The sequence below is a fragment of the Brassica napus genome, unplaced genomic scaffold (genome assembly GCF_020379485.1).
Source record: "Brassica napus cultivar Da-Ae unplaced genomic scaffold, Da-Ae ScsIHWf_1269;HRSCAF=1813, whole genome shotgun sequence".
Classification (NCBI taxonomy): Eukaryota; Viridiplantae; Streptophyta; class Magnoliopsida; order Brassicales; family Brassicaceae; genus Brassica; species Brassica napus.
Window position 1 is genome coordinate 151981 of NW_026014687.1, and position 12649 is coordinate 164629.

At 36.1% G+C, this 12649-nt stretch overlaps 3 protein-coding genes across 3 annotated transcripts; 2 read left to right on the plus strand and 1 right to left on the minus strand.

Annotated features, from left to right (window-relative positions):
• Nucleotides 1–40: 40 nt before the first annotated feature.
• Nucleotides 41–2207, minus strand: LOC125596721 (probable glycosyltransferase At5g03795). Its single transcript, XM_048771772.1, has 5 exons — nucleotides 1680–2207; nucleotides 1219–1505; nucleotides 611–843; nucleotides 372–529; nucleotides 41–295 (listed from the first exon to the last, which is right to left on the minus strand). The coding sequence occupies exons 1-5, from the start codon at nucleotides 2130–2132 to the stop codon at nucleotides 194–196; spliced, it is 1233 nt and encodes a 410-aa protein (XP_048627729.1). The 5' UTR covers nucleotides 2133–2207; the 3' UTR covers nucleotides 41–193.
• Nucleotides 2208–5231: 3024 nt separating this feature from the next.
• On the plus strand, nucleotides 5232–8880 carry LOC106385932 (rhamnogalacturonate lyase-like). The gene is made up of 13 exons (XM_013825830.3): nucleotides 5232–5457; nucleotides 5799–5856; nucleotides 5957–6072; nucleotides 6162–6215; nucleotides 6368–6601; nucleotides 6699–6846; nucleotides 6962–7132; nucleotides 7216–7374; nucleotides 7458–7564; nucleotides 7657–7735; nucleotides 7849–8147; nucleotides 8238–8354; nucleotides 8445–8880. The coding sequence occupies exons 1-13, from the start codon at nucleotides 5312–5314 to the stop codon at nucleotides 8803–8805; spliced, it is 2049 nt and encodes a 682-aa protein (XP_013681284.2). The 5' UTR covers nucleotides 5232–5311; the 3' UTR covers nucleotides 8806–8880.
• Nucleotides 8881–8975: 95 nt separating this feature from the next.
• LOC125596730 (pentatricopeptide repeat-containing protein At4g38010-like) lies at nucleotides 8976–10962 on the plus strand. The gene has a single exon (XM_048771781.1). It carries the CDS (start codon nucleotides 9109–9111, stop codon nucleotides 10765–10767), a length of 1659 nt encoding a protein of 552 aa, XP_048627738.1. The 5' UTR covers nucleotides 8976–9108; the 3' UTR covers nucleotides 10768–10962.
• The last annotated feature ends 1687 nt before the right edge of the window (nucleotides 10963–12649 follow it).

Below are 12649 nucleotides of genomic sequence, written 5' to 3' on the forward strand. Positions count from 1 at the left end.
CAACTGACTAATCCACAGTAGGGTGGAACAGACTACACAATACACAAAAAAAATAATGAATTTTCCTGAAGGAAAGTAATCTTGTTTGGTGTCACTGTTATAAGCTATGATATTAAAAAACTTACAAGAGGTGTACATACTTGGGACCGTATCTACTGGTTGGAGAAAAAAAAAAGACTGAAAGAGTCTTTGATCAGTACTTGATGACATGGTGGCGTAACCATAGTTCATACATGATCATGTGAAACGCATCGAATTTAACTGGTGGTGTGTTCCATTGAAAATGCTTTTGCACCTGCAAAACAACAAGACCAATCATCCGCTTCTTGTTATACAAATACTGAGCAAAAGGGTTAAACAGTGGTTTGTACCTTGACTAAGTTGTTATGCAAGGAAACAAACTCAGATTGAGTTATGTTCTTGAGGATCTGCTTGAGGTCATACACATCTCGCTCTCTAAGCACAACCGCAAACTTTCTCCAATCCAGAATGTCGCTGAAAGGAAGGTCGTAGTAGTCTGACAATATAACTGATCCAAAACAAACAACAATAACCATAAGATTTAGTCTCTTCTTGAATACGAGAAAAGAGTATATAAGAGAACACTTACCAGGAACACATCCGTAATGAATTGAGTCAGTAATGCGAGCACTGTTGACTTGAGAACCACCAGGACATATGCAGAACTTAGTCCTGTAGAATCTCTTCTGATACACTAAATGCCCCGTAGCCCTGTTTATTCTGTTGTTCGAAATATCGAGCTCAGTGTCGTTCTCCCACACACGTGCTAGTATTACACGTATCTTGGAGTTTCTATGACCAGCCCAAAAACCAAGCGTCGTCCTGTTAAGTAACACCACCATTTAACAGTAGTATTAGTGTTCTAAAAATCGGTTTAGACGGCAAATCGAACCCAAACAAAATGACTGTTTTTTAAAAAAATCGGTCTAGGCATTCAAAAAATCGGTTTAGGCGCCGTTCTAATCAATAATCTCCAGAGCTAGTTACTGCATAGCGATTTCTTGGACATCGAGTAACAACATCAACAATGCAACTACTAATCAAGTCACTGGACAATCTATATTCTGGAGGATTTAGCAACAAAGCTATAAACTTGAACATCAGCACAAGGGATAGAGGAGACTCGTGCTTAGACAATGGATGCATCAATCAAACACAGCCTAGTACAAGAGGTAAGGAAGGAGCTAGTGTTTTTACCGGTTTTCAACATCATTTCCACCGGCAGGGAGAGCAAACGGCTGAAGCACTTGAGGCAAAGCAACATCTTTATGAGGAATGAAACCAACATTATAACTCGGGGAGCACACAACCCTAATAGTATTCTTAATCATAACCGGAGACCCTTCAAACGCCCTAACACCAACGTCGTGACACGTGACAAAGAAGTGATCCGCTCCCAAAGTTCTGTTCCAGTAAGGATACTTAGCTATCAACCCATCAACGTAATCTCGAACAATCACAGTCATTTCCTCATACGATGTTCCCTGGACAAAAATAAAAGCATCAAACTTTCAATGAAGATAGTATAAAGCATCAAACTTTCAATGAAGATAGTTGTAAAGCATCAAACTTTCAATGAAGATAGTATATAAAGCATCAAACTTTCAATGAAGATAGTTAAAAAAGAATCAAACTTTAAAGTCGTAAAGGTTCATTACATTGCCACGCATCTTGTGAGGGGAAACAGGGACGAAGAAGAGATCGGCTTCCTCTGGATCCAACGTGCGGAAGTGAGACTCTCTGATGTTTTTGAAGAAGTAGCCTTCGCTGGCGTATTTGCCGGTGACTTTCCTCGGCGTTTGGAAGAAGGTGTTGGGATCTCCGTCTGGGTAGATGTAGATTTTGAACTTCCTCTCCATCTCCGCGTAATTGAGCCGGAAGGAGTCTGGAGAGTGGTAGACGTCGGAGTAATCTTCGTCCTTGGTCTGAGGAACGTGAATCGTGGACTCTAACACGATGGGAGACGGCGGGGGAGTGCGGAGGGAATTGAGAGAGAGGTAGAAGAGGGAGAGGAAGGTGAGGACGGCGACGGTGAGGAGTGAGCCTTTGAGTGAGCATAGCGGCGAGGAGGCGGCGGAGAATGAGAGCTGCGGCGGTTTGGTGATCGTCATCGGACGGATCTAAATTGGATTTTGACAAGTTCTATCTCTCTGCATTTGGTTCTTTTAGCTGTCTTTGTCTCTAAGCCTCACGTGTAGAGCTGGAAATTTTAGTTTTTACCCGCGGGTCCCCCTCCGTTTGACCCGCTGCGGGGCAGGTGCGGATCGGCCATTTTGGAAAATTCAACATGCAGATGCGGGTCGAGTCGATTCTACGCGGGGCGGATGCGGGTCGGTCGATTTTGAATCGCGGATACCCGCTAACCGGCAAAACAATTTTAAAAGTAAAAAGTAAAATTAGAGAACGCTATATTTAGTTTAAACCGAATCAAATAAAGATTCAGTGAAATAAAGACCAAATCAAAAATTTGAAATAAGAAATGCTTTCGTCAAAATTTGTTTTTTTTTTTGGTTCTAGCGTAACTTTTGACCAACAGAATTAGAGAGTGAAAAAAAATAAAATTAGAGAACAAAACTTAAAATATGTATAAACACATCATACTCGAAAAATCCAAAGCGAAAACACATCAAACCTGATAAACTTGACTATATAGAAGAACGAAAAGCACCAAATACCAAAATATATTTTAGTAGGTTATTTTAAAAAAACTAAACTATTAATAGGTTAGAAAGACACTAATTTAGTTGTTGTTTTGAAATTTTACATGCAACTTTTGTTAATGCAAGAAACAAGAGCTTGATATGTATTTTAAATGAGTAGCAAATGATTTTGTCCATAATTATATGTATATTATCTAATTTTGAGCAATAAGCATCATTAATATAAATATTTTAAATAAAATGATAGAATTAAATTAGAAATATAGTGTTAAGTATACTTATGTTTGGTTATCTTCGTATATCCATTCGGGTTCGGATATTACCCGTTCAGATTCAGATATTACCCGAACTGTTGAAATAAGTAATTTGTTTTGTTGTTCTTGAACTAGATGATTTTTAGACCGAGCTGGTGAATATATACTTGACAGACATTTATATTTCGAGTCTGCATTTATATTCTATAACAGCTTGATATATTAGATTTGAACACTAACCTGTTAATATAGTTTTCCGGTAATTTTTTTTTTCAAAATTTTGATTCTTAGATATCTATCTGGAGTGAAACTAATTTTTACAGATGTCTATTTCTTAAACACTTATGTAATTCACCGAATTCATAGTAGAAGTTAAAAAAAAGAAACTCAACTCATATCAATGAAAGAAAGACGAGAACGAAAGCACAATTTTATAGAGGTAGAAAATGAAATCACTCATGGAAAGTCAATAGTAAACAAATCGAGAGCAGAAAACCTAATTCCTTTTCGTCATTATACAATCGATGTTGCTTATTTGGTTTTGGTGATTTGTGTCAGCCGTAAAACTTAATTTCTTTTTGTGCATATGAAGTCTTAGAAATAATTAAAATGAGATGTAATATGTTAACTATTCAACAACGATGATATATTTAAGAGACCAATATTTATATTCGTCATTATATAATCAATAAAAATTATAGTGTTACAAAATGTTAAAATCATTTAATAAATAAACATTATTATAAAAACTCTCTCCGCGCATGCGTCTGTGTTATCATCTAGTAATAAAGTATTTTGGATACTTATTTAGGATTAAGTTCTGTTTGGTATGAATGTTCTTTTGAAATTTTGAACTTTTTGATGTTTTCGGATATTCATTCGAATTCTGGTTCGGTCCAGGTAAAATCCATAATCCAAATACCATAGAACAAATTGTATTTGATATTTATGTCGGATTTAGTTTGGTTCAAATTCATTTTACCGAGTCAAATTCGATTTGATTTTTCGGATTCGTTCTTTTTACCCACCCTTACTCAAATCTATTTTTATTATTGTAATTTTCATTATCATTATTTCATTTATACAAAATTAAATTTGTTTTCCATTGTAAACAAAAAAAAATTGTTTGCACGTCGGTACTAACTATATTTTTTGTTTCATTGTCGCAACTTTTTGTGATTAGTCCTATCGATTTATTGCATTCAGAATACTTTTAATTTTTAGTCACTACTTTTTCTAACAATTTAAAATTGTAACTTAACTAGTCGGGCGATCAAGTCTCACGACATCAAAACAAACGACAACAAATGTACTACGACTGATTGCAAGTGGTTGATGGCAGCAGCAAGCAAACACAAATATCTTCTAGATCTTTTTTTTGTTTGAGAAAGATGTCTTCTAGATTTTTGTATTAGAGAAAGCAATCTTCCAGCCGTAAGAATATGTCTTTGTGGTTAATACTTCTAATTTTAAGAGCTAGGTTGTTCTAAGCTCACATTTGATACATCATAAGATATATATGTGTGGTTTAAATCAGGACTCTAGTAAAAATATCACTTTTTATCAACCGCTAGATCAATGAATCACAAATTTATTTGATAAATCACATATTTTAAGCTTATCTATTCGTTTAGTTTTTACTAGAGTTAGGAATTACATGTCTAGAAAAATTGAAACTTAATACAATTTGACCAGTCCACTCACTATCTATTGGCTCATAGAAAAATCTTACTTTCTAGTTAAGTATATTTGTTACCTACTTTTCTTGTTAATTCAAAGCTTAGCCAGAGATTTTTTTTTTTGACTTTCCTATTTTGCTAATTAACTTTATTTGTTACTTGTTTTATTAATTCAAAGCTTATCCTAAATCATTGGGTTAGATTTAGTTTTAGTTAATGATATTTTGATGTAGGAGTAATGTATATTAAACTATTAATATAACTTTATAAAACAAACTTGGCACTTTTGTTTGGTAAAATGCTTTTCATAACAACATTTATATATACATGAAATATTAAAAAACACTTTAAATATCTTTTGTAACAAAATTAAAACATGCAATAAAATCCAATGTTACAACAACTTGTTACGTTCATCGTGAATGCAATACAACAACTCTTTAATAATTTAATTTTCATCAGGAAGGTTTTCCATTAAATAAATTATGTATTATGAGAAAAAAATTAAGGAAATAAAAAGGACAATCAAAAACAGGAAACTCAAATCTTTTCCGTGTTCTTATATGACACCGAGTCATATTAGAACTCTAATGTCATAAGTCAAAGTAACTCCTAGTTAGGTTTTGGTGCACCTATTCCCGTTTAGTCTTGGACTTTGTTTAACAAGAAAATAAACCACACACACATATAAATATGGATGTCTCCACAAACATCTTATTCTTACATTAAATTCGATCTTGAGATTTGGAAAAAGAAGATGATTTGGCAGAAGACGATAGCTTCGTGGATGATATGTTTCCTTCTGTTGCTTCTTCTTCCGATAGCTTTTTCTGAGCCGACAAGGTCAGTTTATCTTTTGATCTTCGTGATATGTTACGTTACGGTCAAGCATACACATACACACATATATGTATGCGTACAAAGTATACATGTTTCTCAAATCTCATGCATATTACGTTTGTTTTATCACGCATGAGTTTGAAGATATTATAAACTTTGACATAGAAAATTTGATTAACCAAGAGGTCCTTGAAGGTTATTCAATTCTTTATTTGTGTCTAGCTAACATTCGAAACAAACCTTCAATGCGTTATAATTAACTCAATTAATTGTAAGTATGTGTACTGAGCGTTTTCAATTCAGTTTATTAACGTTATTTATTTGTTATTATTGAACTTCTACAGAAACTTAAAGGGAACAGGTGCAAGAGCTCCAACAGTGCAGCAGATAAGAAACAAAGAGGTATGTACACCATGTCTTCAATCAATAATAGTAGAAAATATCATGCATATATACATTAAGAGCTGAAAAATAACTAATATAAATTACTTATTTCTTTCAGGTGATAGTGGACAATGGAATTGTGAGAGTGACTTTCTCGAATCCTGAAGGATTAATAACTGGGATCAAATACAATGAAATCGGCAATGTTCTTAATCCATATCTCCGAGCTCGAGGGTAATTAATATCAGCAATTTTATATTGTAGTAATCAAATAATATATGAAAATTGTCCTGCTTACTTAATTCTGGTGTAATGTTTATCAGGTACTGGGACATAACATGGCAAAGAGACAACAACATTCTCCCAACGTTGGATAGGTGAGTAACTATTTAATTTAATAATTTGTCTAAAATTGTCAGTTGAACATGTTCACAGTTATAGAGCATGTATCAATTGGTTTGATAATTTATTTTCAAGAATAATATAGCCTTTTTGTAATTTACGAAGCTATTCTATCTTTGTTCAACAGAATCGAAGGAACCAACTTTAGAATCATAACTCAAAACGAAGAACAAGTGGAGATTTCTTTCTCCCGAACATGGAATGGTGGTTCTGATCATATTCCATTAAACGTAGACAAGAGGTATATTATACGTACAAATACTTCAGGAATCTACACTTATGGAATTTTTGAGAGACAACCCGAATGGCCAGAAGTGGAGATGGGTCTAATTCGAGTCGCCTTTAAACTCAATCCTGATAGGTATTTTATATGTTTTCATCATAAGAGAATCATTGATATTCATGTTATTTGTTTGAATAACAAAGTTTATTAAAAATTGGTGTAAATATGTTTGTAGATTCCATTACATGGTGGTGGCAGATAATCGGCAAAGACAAATGCCAACAGACGATGACCGTGACATCCACAGTGGCCGTGCCAAGCCCCTTGCTTACAAAGAGGCTGTAGAATTGACTAATCCTCGCAACCAAATGTTCAAAAACCAGGTAATTAGTTTTTATATACAATTAAAAAGCTCTAAAACTGAATATATGATAGACGAGGATTATAAATCTATTAAACTTAACTCGAGTATTGAACATTCAAATTGAATAATATTAGGTGGATGATAAATACCAGTACTCATGCGAGGTCAAGGACAACAAGGTGCATGGTTGGATATCGACCAAGTCCAATGTTGGTTTCTGGCTCATCTCACCGAGCGGTGAATACCGCTCTGGTGGACCGGTCAAACAGGAGCTCACGTCTCACGTCGGTCCCACGACCCTTACGGTAAGGATTGATCCAAAACTAATTAATCTTAATTTTCAAAATTAATTAGAAAATAATAGTTTTGAAATCTTGTAATAATGCAGACCTTTATAAGCCAGCATTATGTTGGTCAGGACATGGAGACAAGGTACAAAACTGGTGAAGCGTGGAAAAAGGTCTTGGGACCTGTATTCATTTACTTAAACTCTGATTCTACCGGCAATAATCTACAACATTCGTTATGGGAAGATGCTAAACGACAGGTTTACTATAGTTTGTTATAATCTTTATTTTAATACGTAACTTATTAAAGAAGAGACGTTAATCTTGTTTTCTTAATATTCAGACCGAACAAGAGGTTGAAGCATGGCCGTACGGTTTTGTAGCGTCCTCTGACTTTCCTACTCGTCAAGAAAGAGGAACCATTACCGGTCGACTCTTTGTCAACGACTGGTATATTTACATACACAAGTCCAAAATAATATTAATAAATATTTACTTTTGACTTATTATTAATGTTTTAAATCCTGGGAAACGTTTTCAAGGTTCTTGGCTCCGGCAGGATATGCATACATCGGTTTAGCACCGCCAGGAGAAGCTGGTTCATGGCAAACAAATACTAAGGTCTATCATTGTTACACTTTGACGTCTTTTCTTTAATTTTGATTTACCTTTAATGTAACAAGATCATTAAATTACATGCGTTGATCGTTAAATATTATTTTGTGTTTACGCAGGGATACCAATTTTGGACACAGACGAATGAAACCGGCTATTTCACCATTTCTAACGTTAGACCGGGAACGTATAATCTATACGGATGGGTTCATGGTTTTATCGGAGACTTCAAATACCAAAACCTAGTTAACGTAGCTGCAGGTTCAGAGATATGTCTTGATAGAGTTGTGTTCCAGCCTCCTAGGAATGGTCCAACGTTATGGGAGATTGGTGTACCGGACCGAACCGCCAGAGAATACTTTGTACCGGAACCATACCAGAATACAATGAACCCCTTATACTTAAACCACACTGACAAGTAAGTTTTTAACCGTCATGATCCCAGTTAACACTGTTCCAAAACCGGTTTATGGTACTAATGATTCCGGTTTTTCTGTTTGTTCCACAGGTTTAGGCAGTATGGGTTATGGCAACGTTACACGGAGTTATATCCAAACCATGATCTCGTCTACACAGTTGGAGTTAGTAACTATAGTCAAGACTGGTTCTACGCTCACGTCACAAGGTAAAAAACAAATCATATAAAGTTATAAACAATAAAGTTTTATAGAATTTCAAGTATTTCGAAATTAATATTTAATTCTTTTTACTGCAGGAACATTTATGGTTCGACCTATGTACCAACGACATGGCAGATTGTTTTTGAACTTCCATATGTGAACTGGCGAGGTAGCTACACATTGCAACTAGCTTTAGCTTCGGCTGCACGGGCTAACTTACAAGTACGGTTCAACAACGAATACTCTAGGCCATTGTTCTCTGAGGGTATCGGAAGAGATAATGCTATAGCAAGACATGGAATCCATGGAGCCTACCATCTTTATAGCATTGATGTACCTGGAAGGTTACTAAGAACCGGGACCAACACAATCTATCTACGTCAGTCTAAAGCGGTGGGAGCGTTTGAAGGTCTTATGTATGATTACATTCGTCTTGAAGAGCCTTCTACAGCTTAGAGTCATACTAGACAGTAGATAATATTTGATAATATTATAGTTTGCATAGATCAGGATCTTAGAGATTTACAGATTTTGATATGTTTTTTTAAAAAACTTATTTGGATTTATAATTTTCAAGTTTATATTTTGGTTCTTACAAACCGGAATAAGATCGAAGCATTAATAAAATAATTCTCAGGCTCTGTTTCTACCTTCTCTTTTGTACTAAAAGCCCATTATAGTAAAAGGTTAGGCCCAATAACTTAACTTCTCAGGCTCTGTTTCTATCTTTTCTTCTTCTTCTTCCTCTGTATCTCTTTCATGGAGAAATCAGCTCTTCTGGAGTTTACTAGCCGATGCACCTCTCTCCGCGTCTTCAAACAAATACAGACTCAGCTAATTTCTCGCCATCTTCTTCGTGACGACTCAGTCGTCGATAAAGTCGTGACCTTTTTCGGTAAATCCGCAGACTTCGCATCTTACAGCTGCGTATTCCTCCGCACAATCCTTCCTTCGTTGAGCTCTTATCCATACAACACGCTCTTGTCGAGCTACGCAGTCTGCGATAAACCCAGAGCGACGATCCTTGTTTACCGAACGTTTCTGAGCAATGGATTTCCACCGGACACGTACACGTTCCCACCGCTTTTCAAAGCCTGCGGGAAGTTCTCAGGGATCGGAGAAGGCAAACAGATACATGGGAGCGTCACGAAAATGGGTTTCTTGAGCGATGTATATGTGCAGAACTCGCTTCTTCATTTTTACGGCACGTGCGGAGATTTAAAGAGTGCGTGTAACGTGTTCGATGAAATGCCTGTGAGAGATGTAGTTTCGTGGACCGGCGTTATATCCGGTTTCTCGAGGATTGGGTTGTATAAAGAAGCTTTGAGGATGTTTCTAAAGATGGATGTTGAGGCTAATATGGCTACGTATGTTTGTGCGTTGGTTGCTAGTGGGAGAGTGGGGTGGTTAAGGTTAGGGCAAGGGATCCATGGATTGATAATGAAGAAAGCTTACTTGTTCAGCTTGGAGATTGGTAACGCTCTTATAGATATGTATGTGAAATGTGAGCAGTTGTGTGATGCGAAGAGAGTCTTTGGTGAGTTGAAAACGAAAGATAAAGTTTCTTGGAACAGTATGATCAGTGGATTGGTTCAGTGTAAAAAGCCTAACGAGGCGGTTGAGTTGTTTTTTTCTCTGATGCAAACGTCTTCTGGGGTTAAACCAGACGGGCATATACTTACAAGTGTTCTCTCTGCGTGTGCTAGCTTAGGAGCTGTGGAGTACGGGAGATGGGTTCATGAGTATGTTGTGAGGGCTGGGATCAAATGGGACACGCATATCGGAACAGCGGTTGTTGACATGTATGCGAAATGTGGATGCATCGAAACGGCTTTGGAGGTTTTCAACGGAATCAGAAGCAAGAATGTGTATACTTGGAACGCTCTGTTAGGTGGTTTAGCTATCCATGGACATGGGCATGAGTCTCTTAGATACTTCGAAAAGATGGTTAAGCTCGGTTTTAAGCCCAATGAGGTGACTTTTCTCGCGGTTTTAAACGCTTGTTGCCACACCGGTTTGGTAGATGAAGGGAGAAGATATTTCTATAAGATGACAACCGGAGAATACAATCTGTCTCCTAAGCTAGAGCATTATGGATGCTTGATTGATATGCTTTGTAGAGCTGGATTGTTAGATGAAGCGTTGGAGCTTGTTAAAGCGATGCCGGTTAAACCGGATGTGCTTATATGTGGAGCTATTCTTAGTGCTTGTAAGAGTAGAGAGACATTAACGGAGCTTCCTAAAGAGATATTGGATAAATTTTTAGAGATGGAGTTTGAAGATAGTGGCGTTTATGTGTTACTGTCTAACATTTTTGCTGCTAACAGAAGATGGAATGATGTTGCTAAGATTAGGAGATTGATGAAGGTAAAAGGTATATCAAAGGTTCCAGGATCAAGTGCTATAGACGTCAATTAATTTGGCATAGAACAATGATGATGGATGTATGGTTACAAGAGAAAGTCTTGCATACATAGCCAGAGTTCATGAGTTTCTCGCTTGCCTCTGCCTAAAGCTTAACTTGTTCTCTTCTACTTCACGTTCTTCTTGCTTCTTCATCTTATTATGTGCATATACAATTTAATAATAAATATATGTTGTCATTTATATGCAGTTATATGGTACGTGAATATTATATATCACACAAATGTGGGTTCAACCAATTAAAACTAGTTTTATTGATAATGATTAAATTTTAAACAGTAAATTTTCTTGAAAAATCAGCCAAATTATTATGCTGAAAATTACTACAAAAGGGGGAATATTAGTACTATTTTTTCATCAATAGCTTACGCATGCTAGCTACAATATTTTGAGAATAATAATGGTTATATGCCATCGATAATAATATAACTAGGTTTGTATTACCTCCAAAACCTTATCATATAGGGAAAGTATAAAAATGTTTTAAGTGTTATAAAAGTAACGAAAAAGTCTATCTTTATTAATAACATGGTTCCTTATATAGGAGATTACACCGTCATAGATAAATGGAAAAATTACAAATCATAATCTCTTGGTTATTGAGCCATCCACAATCTGGTTCATAACACTTCCCCTTGGATGTCATAACCATTTAGAGCTTGTAATGTGCTTTAATGTTGCCTCATTAAAACCTTACCAGGAAAACCCAATTGGGACAAAACCATGGTGAAGGAAAAAGAGTACAACACACATTACTCCCCCTGATTTGGACATTACTGAAGGTCCCTGGGACCTCTCCAATTTTCTGCAATCCGTGGATGATGAAGATCTTGGGCAGAATATGCTTCGTCCTCGAACATGATAGTTGGTTCTTCTTTACTATCGGCCATGCCACAATCTGATCGAACATATTGAATCATCGACCTCAAATACACACACACGAAATCTTGGATGATGTTACTGTGATATGCGTGTACCACCATGTGTAAAACAAAACCTGTTTGAAAAACAAATCAACAAAACCAAATAACCCCTCTTTGGGCTGGTTAGTATAAAATAAACCAAAATCAAAGGCTTCTTCATCGTCCTTCTTATGGACCAAACATATCAGTATCTAAAACAAGACTTCTGCATCGTCCATCTCAGGACTAAATGGATTTCTTTATCGTCCACCTTTGGACTGAATGGATCAGTGTCCAAAACAAGTGATCTCACGCCCATGTACTAGATAATGGGTGAGACTGGTCCATATTAAATCTCTTGAGTACCCTTTTCTGTATATACTATTTGATGCACAAGGATTTCATTGTTAATGTACTCAAGCTGTAATCCCAAACAAAACTTTGTTTTCCAAGATCTTTCATCTCAAACTCTTTTTTGAGATATTCAACTGTTTGGGAAATTGTATCCAGAGGTTCCTAGGATATTCATATCATATACTTTGATGATTATCAATATTGTTCTCGAGAACTTGATGTTCTTTCAGCTCAATACCCTCTAGTACTTTCATTATCCAGTGGACCATATAAATATGCAGTCACTACATCAATTTGCTACAAGTCTAATTTTTTCTCTTATATAGCTAGACTTATGAGAAATCTAAAAGTAGTTGCATCCACCACATGGGAGTATGTCTCCTCATAATCTATTACTGGTCTTTGTGAGAATCCTTGTGCAACATCAGCTTTATATCTCACGATTTCTATTCCTCACAAGACCCATTTATATCCACTGGTTTTAACATCATTTGGCGTCTTAATCATATGGCCAAATACGCCTTTCTTCTTTAAACTATTTAACCCCACGTTTCCATTCAATCCAATCTATTATACGAGTGCGCACTCTTATATTGACGTGGGTTCATGATCCTCGCTTA

Excerpts from the sequence above, each read along its gene's own strand:
- LOC125596721 (XM_048771772.1), bottom strand. The coding sequence starts at position 2,132 with ATGACGATCACCAAACCGCCGCAGCTCTCATTCTCCGCCGCCTCCTCG. Across the intron at positions 844-1,218 it reads GGAAATGATGTTGAAAACCG|GACGACGCTTGGTTTTTGGG; the intron begins GTAAAAACACTA and ends GTTACTTAACAG. Across the intron at positions 296-371 it reads TGCATAACAACTTAGTCAAG|GTGCAAAAGCATTTTCAATG; the intron begins GTACAAACCACT and ends GTTGTTTTGCAG.
- LOC125596730 (XM_048771781.1), top strand. The coding sequence starts at position 9,109 with ATGGAGAAATCAGCTCTTCTGGAGTTTACTAGCCGATGCACCTCTCTC.
- LOC106385932 (XM_013825830.3), top strand. The coding sequence starts at position 5,312 with ATGTCTCCACAAACATCTTATTCTTACATTAAATTCGATCTTGAGATT. Across the intron at positions 6,216-6,367 it reads ATTCTCCCAACGTTGGATAG|AATCGAAGGAACCAACTTTA; the intron begins GTGAGTAACTAT and ends TTTGTTCAACAG. Across the intron at positions 7,565-7,656 it reads CGACTCTTTGTCAACGACTG|GTTCTTGGCTCCGGCAGGAT; the intron begins GTATATTTACAT and ends AACGTTTTCAAG.